Source organism: Pseudorasbora parva, chromosome 11 (genome assembly GCF_024679245.1).
Source record: "Pseudorasbora parva isolate DD20220531a chromosome 11, ASM2467924v1, whole genome shotgun sequence".
NCBI classification, from domain to species: Eukaryota; Metazoa; Chordata; class Actinopteri; order Cypriniformes; family Gobionidae; genus Pseudorasbora; species Pseudorasbora parva.
This window is the reverse complement of record NC_090182.1, coordinates 26,351,219-26,370,961: the sequence shown is the minus strand read 5'-3', so window position 1 is coordinate 26,370,961 and position 19,743 is coordinate 26,351,219. Positions and strand designations below refer to the sequence as shown.

The 19,743-nt window shown below is 37.5% G+C and overlaps 1 protein-coding gene across 5 annotated transcripts in view; it reads right to left on the bottom strand.

Moving 5' to 3' along the window:
* The window catches only part of atp11c (ATPase phospholipid transporting 11C), an 82,494-nt gene that overhangs the window by 18,206 nt on the left and 44,545 nt on the right, over positions 1 to 19,743 (bottom strand). For all 5 annotated transcript variants that reach the window (XR_010908381.1, XM_067457615.1, XM_067457614.1 and 2 more), the window contains exons 3-13: positions 19,439 to 19,528; positions 10,291 to 10,371; positions 9,524 to 9,631; positions 8,351 to 8,479; positions 7,965 to 8,053; positions 7,154 to 7,204; positions 6,722 to 6,786; positions 6,562 to 6,643; positions 3,548 to 3,698; positions 3,065 to 3,262; positions 2,521 to 2,682 (exon numbers count right to left, since the gene is read on the bottom strand). Coding sequence is in view for 4 of the 5 variants with exons in the window: in XM_067457615.1 (XP_067313716.1) it covers positions 2,521 to 2,682; positions 3,065 to 3,262; positions 3,548 to 3,698; positions 6,562 to 6,643; positions 6,722 to 6,786; positions 7,154 to 7,204; positions 7,965 to 8,053; positions 8,351 to 8,479; positions 9,524 to 9,631; positions 10,291 to 10,371; positions 19,439 to 19,528 (1,206 nt within the window). In the remaining variant the exon portion in view is untranslated. The remainder of the gene's footprint in view (positions 1 to 2,520; positions 2,683 to 3,064; positions 3,263 to 3,547; positions 3,699 to 6,561; positions 6,644 to 6,721; positions 6,787 to 7,153; positions 7,205 to 7,964; positions 8,054 to 8,350; positions 8,480 to 9,523; positions 9,632 to 10,290; positions 10,372 to 19,438; positions 19,529 to 19,743) is intronic.

Below are 19,743 nucleotides of genomic sequence, written 5' to 3'. Positions count from 1 at the left end.
TGTTAATATATATATTATTATAATATCATTATATGGTTCAAAATCTTAGGATTAGCCTTGGTGAATATAATCCAAATTTTTGAATAGTAGTGTAAAATGTTAATATAATGGCAACATTTTACAATAAGGTTTCATTAGTTAACATGAACTAATACACTACTGCACTTATGCGACATTTAGTAATCTTTGTTAATGTTAATTTCATCATTTACTAATACATTATTAAAATCAAAAGTTGTATTTGTTAACATTAACGCACTGAGAAATAACATGAACAAGCCATGAACAGCTGTATTTATTAGCTAACTTTAATAAAGATTAAAAAATACTGCAACAAATGTATTGCTAATGGTTTGTTCATCTTAGTTAACACATTACAGTAAGAATTCATATGTTAACATTAATTAAATTGATACCAATATAATATACTGATAAATGTAATTAGTGCTGTCAGCTGATAGTAGACTATAGTTTGAATATTTGTTTAATGGCATCTTTTTTATTAAAGAAGGCATCACTGATACCAATAATGCTACCGATGTCTCTATGAAATCGATTTTTTCCCTCAAATTTAGCCATTAATTATAGCCATTCAGCATTTTAGTATAATTGAAAGCTATGAATGTATGTAATGTACATTTATTAGGCTTTCAAAAAATAATTTTTAATTTAAGTGAACTTATATCTATCTTCACATAATCCTTTATAAAAAAATGCCACTATTATCTGTGCTTTTCAATATATCAAGTCAAAAAGTTTATTCTAATGACCCAGGTAGACCAGTTCAGATTTTTACTTTCCAAAAAAAGTTGTTTTTGACCCACATATCCTAGTAAATGAAATATAGATGAATCCTTATTATTGATAGGTAATTCAGTGAAGATTACAATCAATGGGTCTAATTCACTAATAATTGCGTACACTATTTGTATTACTACACGCATAAAGAAAAAATTTGCAACACATGCTTACCAATGTTCCCTCTAATTTATTTTCTTGCTGAGCAAAACTTTTCTCTATTGGGCGGACATTTTGGTCACCTGAGCATACACCTTCTTTATATCAGACATGTACAGCATATGTAAATGCACACACAAACAGTGGTTTCATCATGCAATTATACATTTTAACTTTAATGTGCCATTTCTATTTTATTTAACCCTTGATGTAACTTAGTTATACATTACTTTTATAAGCAGTTAATCCAGAAGTCACTAAATTAAGCACATTTTAAATGGACTTTTTTTACAATGCTGTCAACCATACAAGTCTTCTTTACCAAGAAATATTATTAAAAATCGTCCCCAAAAATTTAATTCTTTATAATAATATAATATAATATAATATGAAATAAATTAAGCAGTTACACTGAGATTGTTTTTATTGGCGACAAGCAGCATTAAATCATCAAACTTAAATGTTTATTGTTTATGAATTTCCAAGATTTTCTATATCAGGGACTCTTTAATGGGAAGGATCCCTAAACAATCCCCTTGTGAGATCAATTTTTTATTAGGCTTACAATATAATATAATTATTACAGCCTATAATTTAATATAAAAACTAATTGAAGTATTTAAACTGATTTATTATCGTTATAGTTATCTCTTTTACAGTTATCTAAACTTCTCTGAAACCCAAACCACACACACACACACATCTATTTAAACTGACATGTTACTGAGATGTTTAGAGTTTGCACACCACACTTGTGGGTGTAATTGTAAATGTCATGTTTCTTTTTGCCCATCATCTGTTACTTCCACCACTTAATCAAGCCACTCTTCTTTAAAACATGATGACTTTGACATTGAGCTATTTGGACCGCAAACATGACCCGCTGCCGGTCACACGTGGCATCATTCTCTCTATGAAACCTGTAAACCTTATTTACCGGTTCTAACACTATGGCGATGCTCTAAAACGGTTGAACAGAGAACTGCAATTATTTCTTATTTAAACTACAAACAAATGGATTTCTTCCCCTCATTTTGCATCTGTCTGCGTGGCATTTTATTCTATCTGCGTGGCTACAGCTTAGAGGGAACATCGGTGCTTACGCACATGAATAATGTAGTGTGATATATACTTTTTAAATCAAGGTAGTTCAACATTATTCTACCTTAGTAAAAATGGCAGAGAACAGTGAAATTTCATTAGTATTTTTACTGAATGCTAAAATGTTGGTATCATAACAACCCTAGTATACATATGTGCACTACACACTGACAAGGGTTCTCAGAAAGAGGAAGTGCTCTTCTAAAAAGACTATCCGTTTATGGATATTAGTGTATTATTAAAAAGGAGCTAATACACATAACTTAAATCCTTTAAAGCCTGCCAACACAAACATTAGACATTTACTGCCTTTGTGTTTACATCTTAGCCTCAGCGGATTTATAATTCAAAAGGTCTGCAGTCAGTTTACATATTGAGGTAAACACATCCAACAACACAATCCGTAAATGTAAAATCAATTCCATCTGAGGTCCTTTGGGTCTCAGAATGAGTGTAACTCACCAGTCCAGCCTTCTCCTGCAGTTTATTCACAGGCCCGTCCGTCACAGTGAAGCCGTCCAGCTCGTCTCTGTGTCTGTACTGGAAGCCGTCTATACAGCACTCGATGAACTCCATGTTGTTCTGGGTCAGTGTGCCCGTCTTGTCTGTGAAAACATACTCCACCTGCAGGGTGCAGACAAATGTTGACCTTAAACTATAAACCCATGCAATAAAGCATTCCTTCCCAAATTAACGGAGTCCAACGATAAGGACGGACAATTAATTTGTGACAAAACCAGTCTGCTTGCATAAATTAGTTAAATGAAGCATGGCCTGTAATTTAGAGTAATCGTCTGCATTACCAGCCAAGGGTGATCTATGACCTCATTGCCCATGGAATGAAACCAGGGACAGCTCAGATTTTGTTAACGTTATTTACTTTCATTTGACCGTTCAGACTAAAACACTGCACCCAAAAAAATATTAATAACATATGAACATATGAATGATTGGAGTATGAAACTCAAATTTGAGTCAGATATGCCAAAGTAATCCTGTGTCTAACCTGGCCAAGTTCCTCATTGAGGTCTGAAGTGTTGACGAGCGCGCCCTCTTGGATCTCTGGGTCAAAGAAGTCTTTATCCCAAGTGATAAAGAAAGAGCCCAGGAATTTCTGCATCTCCACAGTGACATACATGGATACGGGGATTATGAAGTTGAACAGGACCATGAATGAGAGGAAGTCTGTAAACATCTTCAAATACTGAAATAAAGACAGAAAACCTGCATTCAGTTTCTTCAGAGCCCTTTGGACACAATATCATGGCAGGAACAGCAAAGAAACACAGAGGTTAAACAAAACTAATCCCTAATTATGATTTATTAAGTATGATCTGTGTAAGAGCTGACCACAGCCACCAGAGACCAGATTAGCTTTTAATTTATATTAATTGCATAAAGAATGACTGATGATATAGAGGGAGTTGCTCTAATTGATTCATGCAATCGAGTTCAAATCAGTCAGATGGGAAATCCACAGAGTGCTCACCATATTAGTGTCTTTCTCCTTCTGCGTTTTCTGGTTGTACCAGGGCTCATCCTGACCTTCTTTGCTCTGCCATACATACTTTAGTGTAGTACACACCACAGCTTTACTGATGAGGATACATAGATACACCAACAGGAAGGCATTGATGGATCTAAGAGAGAGGGGAAAAAAAGTTAACGCATATCAAATATAACAATCATGTAACCACACATAAACACACCAAAATAAGATGCTAAGAAGAAAAAAAATCCCACATATTTTACTATTATTTTGAATTGTTATAATTTATATATTGATAGTTGCTATCAATATTATTATTATTGGGAATACATACATATATACACATACATACATAGACATACACACAAAGATAATTTAATATACAAGTGCTGGTCAAATAACTAGAATATCATCAATAAGTTTATTTCTTTTACTAATTCCATTCAAAAAGTGAAACTTGTATATTATATTCATTCATTACACACAGACTGATATATATATAAAAAAAAATCTTTTAATTTTGATTAATTATAACGGAACGCTGATGCTGTCTGTTGTTTGACACAAGGAATGGGACAGCTTTAACCCATGTCTTGCACACGTCTGTGCGTAGTGGTTCTTAAAGGGTTAGTTCACACAAAAATGTAATTGATGTCATTAATGACTCACCCTAATGTTGTTCCTCACCAGTAAGACCTCCGTTCATCTTCAGAACACAGTTTAAGATATTTTAGTCTCAGAGCATATGCAGTCTATGCACACTTTACTGTCCAGAAAGCTAATAAAAACAAAAACAAAGTAGTCCATATGTGACATCAGTTGGTTAGTTAGAATCTCTTGAAGCATCGAAAATACATTTTGGTCCAAAAATAACAAAAACTATGACTTCCGTGTTCCTCAAATAAAGATTCAAACGGCCATGAATCAGTGAATCCATCAAGGATTCGGATCGCCCAAGTCACGTGATTTCAGCAGTTTAGCACACGATCCAAACTGCTGAAATCACGTGACATTGATCGATTCACTTATTCATGGCCGTTTGAATCTTTAGATGACCAAAATGTATTTTCGATGCTTCAAGAGATTCTAATCAACCAACTGATGTCACATATGGACTACTTTGATGATGTTTTTATTAGCTCTCTGGACATGGACAGTTAAGTGGGCATAGACTGCATATGCTCTGGGACTAAAATATAAAATAACTTAAACTGTGTTCCGAAGATGAATGGAGGTCTTACAGAAGAGGAGCAACATTATGGCATTCATTAATGACATCAATTTCATTTTTGGGTGAACTAACCCTTTAAAGCACTGACTCGAGCTGCAGTCCACTCTTTGTGAATCTCCCCCACGTTTTTGAATGGGTTTTGTTTTACAATCCTCTCCAGGGTGCGGTTATCCCTATTGGTTGTACACTTTTTTCTACCACATCTTTTCCTACCCATCTCCTCTCTATTAATGCGCCTGGACACAGAGCTCTGTGAACAGCCAGCCTCTTTTGCAATGACCTTTTTTTGTATTGCCTTCCTTGTGCAAGGTGTCAATGGTCGTCTTTTGGACAGCTGTCAAGCCAGCAGTCTTCCCCATGATTGTTTAGCCTATATATCTAGACTGCGAGACCATTTAAAGGCCTTTGCAGATGTTTTGAGTTAATTAGCTGCTTAGAGTGTGACAACAGGTGTCTTCAATATTGAACCTTTTCACAATATTCAAATTTTAGATACTGAATTTAGTATTTTAAGTTATAATCATCAAAATGAAAAGAAATAAACATTAGAAATATATCAGTCTGTGTGTAATGAATGAATTTAATATACAAGTTCCATTTTTTGAGTGGAGTTAGTGAAATAAATCAACTTTTTGATGATATTCTAATTATATGACCAGCACCTGTATATTGGTTATATGAACTCTGGAAAACACGATTTAGGGTGCTTTCACACCTGCCTCATTTAGTTCGGTTGAATCGTACTAGAGTTCGTTTCCCTCTTTGGTGCGGTTCGTTTGGTCAGGTCTGAAAGCAGCAATCGCACTCGGGTGCGCACCAAAAGCGGACCAAACAAGCGTACAGAGACCTCCTTGAAGAGGTGGTCTCGGTACGATTTCAAACGAACTCTGGAGCGGTTCGTTTGTGGTGAGAACGTGATCCGACCTCGAACAGAACCAACTACAAAAGTACTGATCATTTTTGGACTAAACCAGCTGCCGTAGTTAGCTGCGCTGACATTGTGTGCATGACATTATTACCTGATAGATCATTGGCAATATTTTCGGGAATATGAGCATGTCAAGAGTTAATAATTAATGCACGCCTCCTCTTGAAGTGACGAGCGGTGCGCGCTCGCCGTCTGCAGTGCATTAGAATGTTGTTTTCACGTCGCATCCGCGCTTCATTATAGAAATGTATTTGCATACTGTGGTAAATAAACACAGTGTAGTAGATTATGGCCAGGGACAAAACCAGCCCGCGCAGTGGTCTCTCCATAGTGTTATTATAGTTTGCTGGCTTTGCCTCTTCTGTTGGAATTTTCCCACATGTAAATTCTGACCAATTGAAAAGCAGTTTAGGAAATACGCCATGGCCAATGAGTGATGTGGATGTTGTCACGTGCTTGCGTTTTGGTTCGTTTCAACTGGTTCGGACCAAAGCAATCAGTGTGGTGTGAAAAGGAACCAAAAAATCTGAAAAATGCAACAATGTATAATTGTTTGCCCTTGGTTCGGACCAAATGAACCGAACTAGAGATGTGAAAGCACCCTTATTCAATTAAATTCTGATTCATGTCATCTTGATTCACTCCATCTGAAAATGCTCCAATAATTTAACTAATTTTACAGGTAATGTCGGAGTGATTGGAAACACTATTGTCATATAAACCAAAAACAGACATCGATACATCTTAGGATTTGCAATCAATATCAGTTCATTAAAATGAACAATGCTAATAATCCAAAAATCAATGTTTTTAACACACTGCACACTGGGGTATAATACTGATCTCGTCACTCACTTTTCAACAGCTGATCGTTTCTGAGATTTGCCCTGGTAGTTTAGCGCCATCTTCGTCTCCATGCCTGTGTATACTGCGACACCTTTAAAAGGAAAGGCAATAAAGAGTGACTCGGGTGAATATAATTTCTCAACATCAAAAAAATTCTGCCAAAACCTACCATTAATCTTCTTGGTGTTTTTCAACGTAGCACCTTTTAGGAGAAGGTTCTCTGGGCCCAAAGATCTAAATTAAACCATAAAAACAAACAATTATGTCAATAAAAGACACATTCTGGCATTCAATCCCATGCTTAAGTGGCTCCTAATAAGCAGCATTGCTGAAAGTATGTAGGCTGGATTGGACTGGCCACTCTCGTGAAGGACACGGCATAGAGACTCATAAAAACATTTCAAACGGACCAGTGACAAATGGAAGAGTGTGCAGGGCTTGAAAATCTGCCAGGCCGGCTATACTTTAATGCCGCTATGGCGTTACGGGTCGATGGAATAATGATCAGAGGCTAATGCAAAGGGAAAAGACAGAGCTAGAGTGACTAGAAGGCACCGTGGAATATAGTGGGCCCATGGGATCGGACCAAAGACGGCCTCACCTTACTGCTGGCTCCTGCCCCGCCTTGTAAATGTGCATTCGGCCCACAAACCTGCAACAGAGCAAACAAGCTCCAGTCAAGCAGGCTCATATGTGTTCTCTCAACCAAAAACACGCATGGAAAAAGATTAAACGAATGTGCAGACGTCACTTGAATGTAATCAGGGTAACTTCATGAGGTCAACCTGAAAACATTCATCAGCCACTGAGACAAAGTACTGACACCATCATCCACATGCATTAGCGTTTTGATTGTAGACACTAGTCTGTAAGATAATATCTGAACTCAAGTAATGTACACTATGCAAAGGAGCCTTGTACAAAATGAACCAATTACAAGGAAGATGCTTATTGGTGGTGACCCAACAGTCTGGCATATTGGCAACAGCCCTTTGAAGTTTTTTTTAGAGACTGAATTTTAGCAGTCGACATCTGGTGCTCTAGAAATCAGAAACGCTAATTCTCTTCCACCTAAAGAAGCTTTAAAGAGATGTGCTTAGTGATAGGGGGCGCTGGAGTCAAAAAAACGGCTATTACAGTTGGACTGCATCTCTAAACTTGCAGATTGTGTTTGTTTCAAGGTCTGTTTGTTCTTATTACTCAAGCGGAGAGGCCAGATAGTGTTTGACTCTTCCGAGAACTGCACTGTTAGCTGCTGATCTGAAATCACACAACCACCAGAGACAATGTTAACTGAGCTCAAAGTGGATCCAAGACGTTTTCTTTCAGTACGCTCACAACGCCTCATGTTTTGATGCACTATCAGGTGGCGGTGAAAGGGATTTCTGTTTGTGTTATCAAGGAGTTCTTACTTGTAGAGGTCGGGCTGGGGTTGTTCACACTCAATGGTGGCAGAGAGATCCTGCAGGTCCTTTTCTGTGTCTGGCACCGTGTAATGTGTCTGCGGGAAAAGACAGACAAATTAGTATTCCAGGTCATGTTGAACACACAAATGCACACGGATGGAAGGAGAAAGATGAAGAGCAAAAGGATGATGATGAGATCTGGGCCACCTATTAAAAGAGTTTGATTAAAGCAAAGTAAGACATCCCTTTTTCATATTCTGTTTACACTTTAACATAATTCACATAAGGTGATTCTTATTTAAAAAAGCAAATAAAGTACACAAAAAAAAGACACTTCAAAAGAATCATATTTGTGCCCAAGTGGTTTCTGGGTGAGGTTTGCAAAAGCTCACTTTATGATTGGATTCTCCATCCAGGCTGGCTGTGGTGACAAAGCAAGTGCCGTCTTCTCGAGTGGACTGCAAAAGAATCAGGTCACAGGGAAAGATCTCGTCCTCCACCACTTCAACCACATCACCCACCTGAGCAAAAACACGTTAACATTTACCACACACAAAATGTCTTACTCACAACCATAAATTCTGCTTCTTAACTGGTGGATTGCAGGTCTGTTTGGGTTCAAAAAGCAATGATGAATGCAATTAACTAAATAATACATCGAATTTAAATAGATAATAAATTATAAAAATAGTGCTAGGGAAATATGTATTGTAATTAATCGTATTCAAAATAAACGTTTGTGTTTCCATAATACATTTGTGTGTACTGTGTATAATTATTATGTACATATAAATACACACACATGCATGTATATATTTAAGAATTAAATAGTACTTCAAGGTTTGATTAGAAATGTATATACACACATATACATACATACATACATACATACATACATATATATATATATATATATATATATATATATATATATATATATATATATATATATATATGTATATGTATATATATGTGTGTATATACATTTCTAATCAAACCTTGAAGTACTATTTAATTCTTAAATATATATATATATATATACATACACACACATATATATAAAAATTAAAAAACATTTAATAATTATTTGTGATCTTAATATGTAGAAGTATTAATACAGTATGTAAGATTGTATGGGTATGTAATTGTTAATATTAAAAACAACATTTAATTTTGTTTGAAGAAGCATCTTTTGCTCATCAGGGTTTTATTTATTTGATCAAAAACAGTAATACTGTAAAATATTTCAATTTAAAACAAGTTTCTTATTATTGTTTCTGACTTCTGAACGTTAGTGTATTGTTACAAAAATCAGTGTTAACACAAAAATAACTAACAGCTAGCTAGCTATAATGGCAAAGACTTTCAAATGTCTGTGACCCTAATGGTTTCATAGTGTCCAGCACATTTGTTCCATTCCATATACAGCAAGAAAACACTGCCAGCTGTGAACGCCCCTAGTGGGCATACTTTTCTACAAGTCAAGTATGGCAGCTTGCCACACCCTGCTCCCACGGTGCCTGTTATAAGATAAACTTGGCAAGGGTGCAGCAAAAGAAAGGTACCTTGATCTTCTCGCTCTCCTTCTTCACTGACCGCCCGTCCTCTAACACCGTCACCGGGTACTTATTCACCTCGTAGTCTGCTTTGTGCCGCAGCCAGTCCTCATAACCCTGAGGAGAGACAGAGAATGTGAGAACTGTATGCTGGTGTGTGTGAAAACAGAAGAAGGTCATATGAGGACTGAGCCAGTCTAATCCATTTTTCACATACAAAAATAAAACAATTCTCTGTAAAATTCACACATAATGGATCTGGTTTTCACTGCATACAACAGGCCTTCATTAATTATGGAAACAAATGAGCTGAGGGATTCGAATCATTTGAAGTCAAAGTGGGCTGGGGTCACGCAAGCCCCCTGGGCTCTTATTTCAAAGCTCAATTAAGGCCTGGGCCCCTCTCAGTGTGGGGCCACAGAGATCTGGAAGGAAGTACACCTTCCATTGTGCTGTTCTAGAAAGCTTGCGGCAGACCAGTGGAAAAAGTTGATCCTAAAACAATACATCTGAAGCTGTGAGAGGACCACTGTGTTTTGACAAGCCCCCGGATCATTTGTTTTGTGCGTGAGAGATGGACTCTGGGGTCAGCCGGACTCTCGGCTGGGGGTCGGGATTATTTAAGCAGTGACATGGCTATAAAACATCAAGGGCTTCAGCGATAGCCAGAGAAACTAAAGGCGGCAGGTGAATAAAAAGAGAGAAAGAAATGAGAAAAGAGTAAGAGAAGGATGAAAAGACCAGACGGGGCATAAACAGAACATAATTCAACTAACCTGCTTGATGGCCGTCACTGTAATGACAAAAAACAAAGGTAACCCACTCGTCACAGGGCTGGTGGGGGTATCAACAATCACCTTTAAGAAAGGACACACATACAACATTATTTACATTAACAAACATTTACATTTTACTTTGAAGTTGCATTAACATTCATGAATGGCATTAACATTCACAATTGAACTCTATTGGGAGAGACAGAAATGCAGCGCTTCATTTTCTTTGTTGCTGCTTATTTCAGTACTCCTGTTCAGAACGCCTATTATTTAAGATTTAAACATCCACTCAGCCGTTGAGCTACCATTCAAGGTGGATGAACGTTTAGTTTTTGGTTACCTACTATTCCTGTGGGTGTATTTGTCTCTAGATCAACAACGTTGTGTGGCTAGTTGCATCATGTCTCTTTCTTGTGAGCATTGTGCTTAATTTGTATTGAACGCGATTTAGAGAAATGTAAGAAATGCAGCTGGACAGGAAAAGCATGCGTCACAACGTAACCATAATAGTGCGAGTTTGAACATCTAAGATCCAGTTTCTGAAAACAGTAAACATCCGTCTATCTTTAACATGAGCAGTTTGTCATGTAGTAGGAAGTACAAACATTGCTCTTGCAAGAAGAAAAAAAACATGAGGTTACAACGACTTGGTATATTACTTGGAGGAGAAAAAAGGGTAGGTCATGAAGTCAAACTCGTAGAGGTGTGAACATTTTAACCTTTCAATGAGTTACGGTCTACATGAAACACACTGTCTCCCTCTCTCTCACACACACATATGCATGTTTGTTTTTGGGAAATGTGGGGACTCCATAGGCAAAATGTCTTTTCTACTGTACAAACTGTATTTCCTATCCCCTACACTGCCCCTAAACCTACCCATCACAGAAAACATTCTGTATTTTTACTTTCTCAAAAAACTCATCCTGTATGATTTATAAACATTTTGAAAAATGGGGACATGGGAAATGTCCTCATATTTCACCCTCTCCTCGTAATGTCATAATACATGTGTGTCCTGATATTTCACAAAAACAAGTACACACACACACACACACACACACACACACACACACACACACACACACACACACACACACACCCTGCAGGGCCTGGCTGAAAGAGGACAGTGCAAAAACCACATGCCACAGTGAGGAACGGCATTTTCACTGCAGAAACTAGCTCAAATACAAAGATGCCGTGTGCGCCATATCGGTGCCAAAATTCCTGTGTGGAGAGAGTGTAAAGCCGGCAGGGCTTCAGAAGGTGAAAGCCCATCTCAGACCAGCAGCACTCCAGCTCAGAGCTAATAATCCCCATCATCCTGATCACACACACATACTCTCAACACACAAACACCACTAAGTACTTTCAGCTATTACCCATTCTAAGACCAAATAATCCCAAACAACCCATCTGAAACATCCACACTTTACTTTTAGACTTGGCCATTAAACGTCATCTAAACTGCTTTGCGATCTAGCCAATCATGCAACATCCCCCTCCTCATCACACACTCAAGCAGTTGCCTAACAGCCACAAGTTAGAGCTCGCAGACTAACCCAAATACACTCAGGCATCTTTAAATCCTGCCCTGCGGCTTATGCTAAAATATCACGCAACACCGTGAGAAACGAGCACCACATGTGCGCGCGCATGTTCATAAGAGCACGGTACTTTCACCAGCGGCCTATTAAGTGTTAAACATCTCTCAGTTGCCAGATGTCTGCTGACAGCTGTTTAGTGGCATCACCATCAGGAACAGAACGAAGAGGAAGAGAAAGGGGGCTTTTCCTGTTAACACACCTGCAGGAGAAAGCAATATTAAAGTGTAAAAAATGTAAATTCAGCCATCATTTACTCACCCTTCATTCAAAAACATGTATGACTTTCTAATGCAGAACACAAAACAATATGGAAGAAACATTAAAAATTGTACGGATTGAAACATTTTATTAACTGATGTTAATATTAAAAAAACACCAAAAATGTTTTTGTAACTATATAAATTTACTGACAACCATAAAAAACACAAGTGGTGAAAAGAAAGTCAAAGTTCATCATAGCTTTCCCAAAGGCTTAGGTAAATACTAATAAAGGTTTGTGATGTAGAATGTACACACAAATAGAAAACACTATTATGGCACACAGCACTAAAATAATGCAAAAAGCCTAATATACATAATTGACAAAAAAAAGTGTTTAAATGTAGAACCATCATATAAAGTCAACCATCAATATCAAGTGTCACAGGAAGTTCTGGTAATGTCATTTGTTTACTGTAATAAAATGTCCTTTTCATTTTCAAAAACTGCTAATTTAGTGTATTTTCTATCTAGTGTATTTTACTGTAAAATTACATTGTCACATTTGATCTATAATAGTTTCCCATCGTATATAGACAATTATATATATAGTCATTCATTACTTTTGTATTTTATTTGTTATTGTTTGTAGCACTTTGGGTTTTAAAAAGTGCACTATAAATTAAATGTATTATTACTATTATTATTATTATTATTATTATTATTATTATTATTATTATTAATTAATTAACAGGTTTTTACCATACTATTTTTATACAGCTTTGGAACAACATGAGGGTTAGTAAATGATGACAGCATTTACATTTTGGGGCGAACTATCCCTTTAAATTCAGGAAGGCACTTTTGAAACAAAAGCACAAAAAACACCAAAGGAAGCACTTGACCCCTGTAAACACCACCCCTGGTTTCCCTTGTGGCACGTGTTTTTCCTCCTTCTTATTTCTCTCTGAGACTAACCTTTCGAAGGCTGAGTCTGAGAATCAGCAGAAAGCACTCTAATGCGCTTCTGGTTCCTACAAGTGATGGATGTTGTGAGGGCCAGTGTTCCCGCAAATCGTTTTTTTTTTTTTAATAAATTGATAAAAGCCCATCTGGATGGAGCCCACTGCAGCTTCCCACTCGATTAAAAATATTAAAAGAGATGCGGCACAATTTGCTGAGGACAGTCTGTCTTGTGCTTCCATTTGGTTTCTGTTTTTAATACACAAGCACACACACACAAATGCATGCGTAGTGAGAGTTTATTCCCCTGGATCGCTCAGTAACAGACAGCGCTACTGATACAGTTCATCAGCGACTGTAATGAAATACAGTCACTTCTCTGATGAAGTGCTGCCCCTTCGTCGTTTATACGCTCACACAAAACACCCCCACCCATCACTGCCAGACCCACCTCGCTAGCTCCACCGCGTAGACGCAAGTACCATTCATTTAACCGCCGCCTCGAGGGAGCCAATTCCCAAAGCTAACGCTGAAGACATCAGTTACCACCGAAACACCTAACGGAGGCAGACACACAACATGTGAGCTACTATATACCAACACAGACCTTAGTGAGAGTAGATGCCGCAACTTAATTGCTTGCAAATTAAAATGAGGCTGTGAGAAACCACAATCCAATCTGTTCAATATGTCTTACTTATGTCTTAAAGAGGATGTATTTGCAAACTGAAATACAAAATATACCTAACTTGTGACAAATATCCCTAAAATAAATGATCATTTTCCCAGTAAATGCCTTCTGAAGCGAATTGAAGCGTTTGTGTAAGAAATATTTAAAATATTTTTAATTAAAGTTCCAACCATAGACTGTAAAAAAATATGGAAGTAGTATCCGTGACGTCACCCATAGGATTCCGATAAGCCGTTCTGAAGCTTAAAGTAGGGGCGAGCTGGGCGTTGCCATCTTGTGAGCGAGTCATCGTGTCACTCCCGGATAACAGAAAATGGGCAAAAGGGCAGGATGTGGGCGGAGCTTATGTGACGCAATGACTATAGACGGCGGATAAATGGCTATCCACCTGTAACCACGCCCTTAATTATGCAGAACTTTAAGGCTTTATATAACGTAAACAAATGAGTTATAAAAAAATTCACCCCCTCACAGTTGTCATGAAGGTCAAAATTAGCCGTATAGGCAAAAATCACAATTTGTACCAGGCTGTAAACATGTTTTTTTCTGCTGTAAAGTTGGGCATTTTAACATTCCCTTCTGGAGCCTGCCTCTAGTGGTCAGTTGAGGAATTGCAGTTTACATTACTTCCGTATTGGCTTCAAGAGAGATCTTGGGAGGTTGCCGCTTGGTTCCGACCAATCTCCTTCTGTGGAAAAGGGAACTCGAAGTTCAAGATGTGTGCACAACACCTGACAAGCGGAACTGGTCGTTTAAGCCTTTGAAATGCAGAGGCCCTTTCAACACTTCTTTCATGAACTGAATACGGAAGGTGATCAGCCGAAACTTTACTTTATAATTTTTAAATATGAATATTTTTGTTACACAAACGCATCAATTCACTTCCAAAGGCCTTTATTAACCTCCCGGAGCCGTGTGGAGCACGTTATTTGACGGACAAATGCATTTTTATGGACTTCAAAAACAGAGCAACAATCCCTGCCATTATTAAGCTTGGATTAGCCAGGACATTTTAAATATAACAACTTTTATTCGCCTGAAAGAAGAATGTCATATACACCTAGGATGACTTGAGGGTGATTAAATCATAGGCAAATTTTCATTTTTGGGTGAACTATCTGAACTAACTAATACTGAAAATATAAAGCTCATGGAATTTATAATGTCGATGGTGGCTTTTTTTAAACAATGTAAAATAACGTTTATTCTGGCTTTTTGTCCTTGGCTATAAAATGTATCTGCAGGCTTTCACCTGTGTGCGTTTGAACAGGTGTAAACCAATGTTTCTCAATGGGTGGGTCACAGATCGGTTCTGCTGGCCTTTTCTGGTCTCAGACAGCATGGGAAAAACATGCTTAAAGGGTAGTTCACCCAAAAATGAAAATTCTGTCAATAATTACTTAACCTAATGTTGTCCGTTTTTGTTTTCAATTCTTAAACAAAGATTTGAACGGTTATGAATCAGCGTATTGATTCATGATTCGGATCACGTGCCAAACTGCTGAAATCACGTGACATTGGCGATCCGAAAATGCTGAAAACAAACGCAGAAGAGAAGACAATGCTGAATAAAGTTGTAGTTTTGTTATTTTTGGACCAAAATGATGCTTCAAGAGATTCTAATCAACCAACTGATGTCACATATGGACTACTTTGATGATGTTTTCATTCCCTTTCTGAAAAGGGACAGTGTACCATACATACATTCAATGGATGAACAGAGAGCTCTCTGTCTAAATGATGAACGGAGGTCTTACGGGTGTGGAACGATATTAGGGTGAGTCATTAATGACAAACTTCATTTTTGGGTGAACTATCCCTTTAATACTAAAAACAAACCCTTATAAACTTCAACAATAACATTTTTGATTTCTCTTGTATGGTAAAAGGTTTTAAACTCGTGTCAGTTTGCCTCTGTATGTCTAATGTATAATCAGTTTTGTGGTATAGATGTCACTGCAGATGCGTCCCTGTTCCATTTTTGAAGCATTGCAGTCTGGCATGGCACTTATGTGCATCGTGTTTTCTGCTGCATACAGTATGCTTTTAAATAAGAATTAATAACATAGAATAATTAATCAACCCAGAACAGTTTGATAAAGAATCTTTGAATCATACACACTACACTTCTACCCTCACATCAATCTACTATGACTAAGATACATACACAAAAAACCCATCTCATTTCACTCTCTCTCTCTCTCTCTCTCTCTCTCTCTCTCTCTCTCTATAACGTTTACTCAAAATTATGTGCTAATTTCCTCTTTACGGTTATGCACACTTCCACTCAGCTAAACACTGACTGCTTGTTAGCGCAATCCCTCATCCACACACACACACGTCGTACACACAGACACACACACAGGTATTTAGAACATTCCAGCAGAATGTGTGTCAAAATGTGCGTGTGAAAGACAGATCCCCCTCGACTCCTCCCCTCCTTCTGTTCTCCTATCCTCCCTCCTCCCATCTCTCTTTTCCCATCAGGACCCCGGCGAAGGCACGCAGTGCTATTTTTAGCATACTGGTGCTTTTTTATCAGTCAGTGTCTATTTGTGGCTCAAAAGAACTACAGAGGGCTTCCTAGCTGCTGACGTCAGCAGTGCTGTGCTGCAGAGGCGTACGAGAGAGAGAGAGAGAGAGAGAGAGAGAGAGAGAGAGAGAGAGAGAGAGAGAGAGAGAGAGAGAGAGAGAGAGAGAGAGAGAGAGAGAGAGAGAGAGAGAGAGAGAGAGAGAGAGAGAAGGGGGGAGAACAAAGAAATGAGGAAAAGAGAAGGGGGTGTGGAACAGAAAAATGGTAGGATGAAGAGACATGGAAGAATGGGGAGATAGAAATGAGCATAAGACGGCGAGATTGCAATGGTGCGTTTATGTGCCTCAGGAGAATTGAGCGGTTCTATTTGGAGACTGGTGATTTTAAGAGCAGGTCTTGTGTGACAGGCGCATGTGTGTCTCCCCCTCGTGCTGTTATAATAGTGGGCTGCATGGGGAGAGCTAGACAGAGAGGATAAGGAGCCCCTCAAGAGAAAAGCAGGATTAGTGGAGGCATGCCAGACACATGCCAGAAGCAGGCAAACACCTGGGGATCTCTCTCTCACACGCACACTGATCACATCACACAACATGGATGTACGTAAGACTGAGGCATGCACATTTATTACAGGCTGTGTCTGAAACCAAATGAAACAAGCCTTTGTTTTGATTGTCAATCTTTTAGTAAGAAGGCAACTTTTATCAACCATGTTGTCACATTAAGCACCATAATTTGATGATATGAAACATTTAATTCATACAATTTTATATGAAATTAATTCATAAAAGTGGATCAAAGTTTTATAGTAAAAGTAGTTATATATTTATTAGTGCCGTCAATCGATTAGAAAAATGGAGCCCCTCAATATCGCACATTTTTCGCTAATTAATCGCAATAAATTGCACCTAACATTAAAGTATTCAATATTTTTTATATTGTAATAATTTCACATTTAATCAATGTGAAACATCATAAAGACAGAATATATTAAATATTTGATCAAACAGGTCAACGCGATCACATGGTAATGCGTATCAATAGTACGGGTGTGCAATCTTGTGGAATGTATACGCCAAAATGAGTTATGGCGTGCATATGCTACGCAGTTTTTCGCATGCATATATTGATACGCACTTTATGGCGTGCATATGACACGCTCTTGGGTAGGATTAGGGTGGTGGGGTGGGTGGTTCGTGCGTATAATACGCTAAAAAGTGCGTATCATATGCATGCGAAAATACGCATACCATATGAACGCCGAAATTAATTTTGGCGTATACATTCCACGAGATTGCGCACACATACTATTTATACGCATTTTCGTGAGATCGGGCTGAACAGGTAGGAAATATACACAAAATTGAATAAAGTTGGTTTAATAGCACTCGAATGAATGATAGTGTGATCATATAATGTAAAGCTTGCTAAAGGATGACAGAAAAAAAGGATGTTGAGTTAATTGCGTTAAATATTTTTATTGGTTAAACAGAACAAATTTAGTCATATGTGTTAACACGTTTGATAGCCCAAATACTTATGACTTTTAGACTTGCTAATTAATTAAACTGATTTTGATCATTAAAATCATTGGCTTATTAGATTAATACATTCGCGAGAGAGACAATAATAGTCAGGAAGTAATTATTTTATTTTATTTATTATAAAAATCATGTCCTTTTTCCATTTTGCAGTACATAGTTCTATCTAAATCACATGCAGTTTAAAGGTGCACTGTGTACATTTAGCGGCATCTGGAGGTGAGGTTGCGAATGGCAACCACCCAACACTCACCTCCATTTCAAAGCACATAGAGAAGCTACAGTGGCTGACACAGGACAAAGACGTCATCATCTGATACAGCAGAGAGTAGCTAGCGCTCTGTAGAGCAGTTTGTCCGTTTAAAGCTAACGTAGAAACATGGCATCGCAAAATGGTGACTTCGCTGTAAGGCAAACCGCGGTGTATGTAGATAGAAATGGCTCATTTTAAGGTAATTAAAAGAACGGTTCATTATGTAAGGTCTTTATACACCACTGAAAACATAGTTATGTATATTATATTGCATTTCTGTCAACCGATCCTGAAATACTACACACTGCACTTTTAACTCAGTTTTCTGTAGTATTCTTTTTCTACCGTTCAAACATGTGGGCTCATTAAGACTGAAACATTTATAATGCCATTTCAGAAAGGATGCATTCAATTCGTCAAAAGTGACAGTAAAGAACATGTTTAATTTAAATTATTTTAAATAAATGCTGTTTTTTTAACTTTATATTCATCAACGAATCCTGAAAAAAAATGTTTCAATCTTAATAATGATAAATGTTTCTTTAGTAGAAAATCATTTTATTAGAATGATTTCTGATGGATCATGTACAGTAATGATGCTGTAAAAACAGCTTTGCCATCACATAAATTACTTACATCTCAAAATATATTCAAACAGAAAACAGTTCTTTTACATTTAAATACTATTTCACAATATTACAATTTTGACTGTATTTTTGATCAAATAAATGCAGCCTTGGTGAGCATAAAAGGATTCTTTCAAAAAGCGTTAAAACAACTACTTAGCCCAAACTATTGAACGGTAGTATATACGTCTTTTGATGCCACCTTACCTCCATATACTGCCTGAGAATTAAGCATTTGCAGGTTTTGGAATACATTTATTACCAGATATATCCATAGCCTCAGTCTAACACACAAAATCAAGTGCCAAATCAGGTGTCAAATCGTGAATTTCATTTCTCACTCGTGCACCTGACAGCAACAAGACCATATGCTCTTCATCAATCCACCATTACCCTTTATTAAATACACACACTTCACAAAAAACTTCCATAAAAGCACATGAAGATGACCTTAGTTAAACTAGACAGTGGACCTGTGTAAACAGCTCCACTCTCTAGTTTAACTAAGGTCATCTTTATGTGCTTTTATGGAGCGGAGCAGAGGCTTCCCCGTATCACTGTCTGTCTCTCTCTCTCTGTCTGCCATTATCGCAGGTCCAGTGACATCAGCATGGAGCAGAACCAGCCAGGCTATGAGTCATACATAAACACACTCGTATCCTCTCACTCACACACACACACACAGTTTGTTTCTCTAGGGATGGCAAATGCTTATGACTGATCAAATTCAATCACTTACCTGCACCAAGAATATGATGAGGAAGTAAAAATTAGCAATTCTTCTAAACTGCTCGAATAGGTTCTTTGGCAGGAAGTTCCACACTGTGTACTGAGAAGGTAAGAAAACAAAATAAAAAAAAAAGTATTTAGAAAAAAACAGTAACAAGTTAAAAACAATTTAAGTTGTAAAAATGTTTTAAAGGGTTATTTTTCATTTAATAATCTTCACACAAAGCTATTGTATGGCTTAAGAAGACTTAATACAGTACACAAGGTGTATTAACTTTTTTTGAGCTTAGTCTCAGTAGCCATTCCCTTTTATTA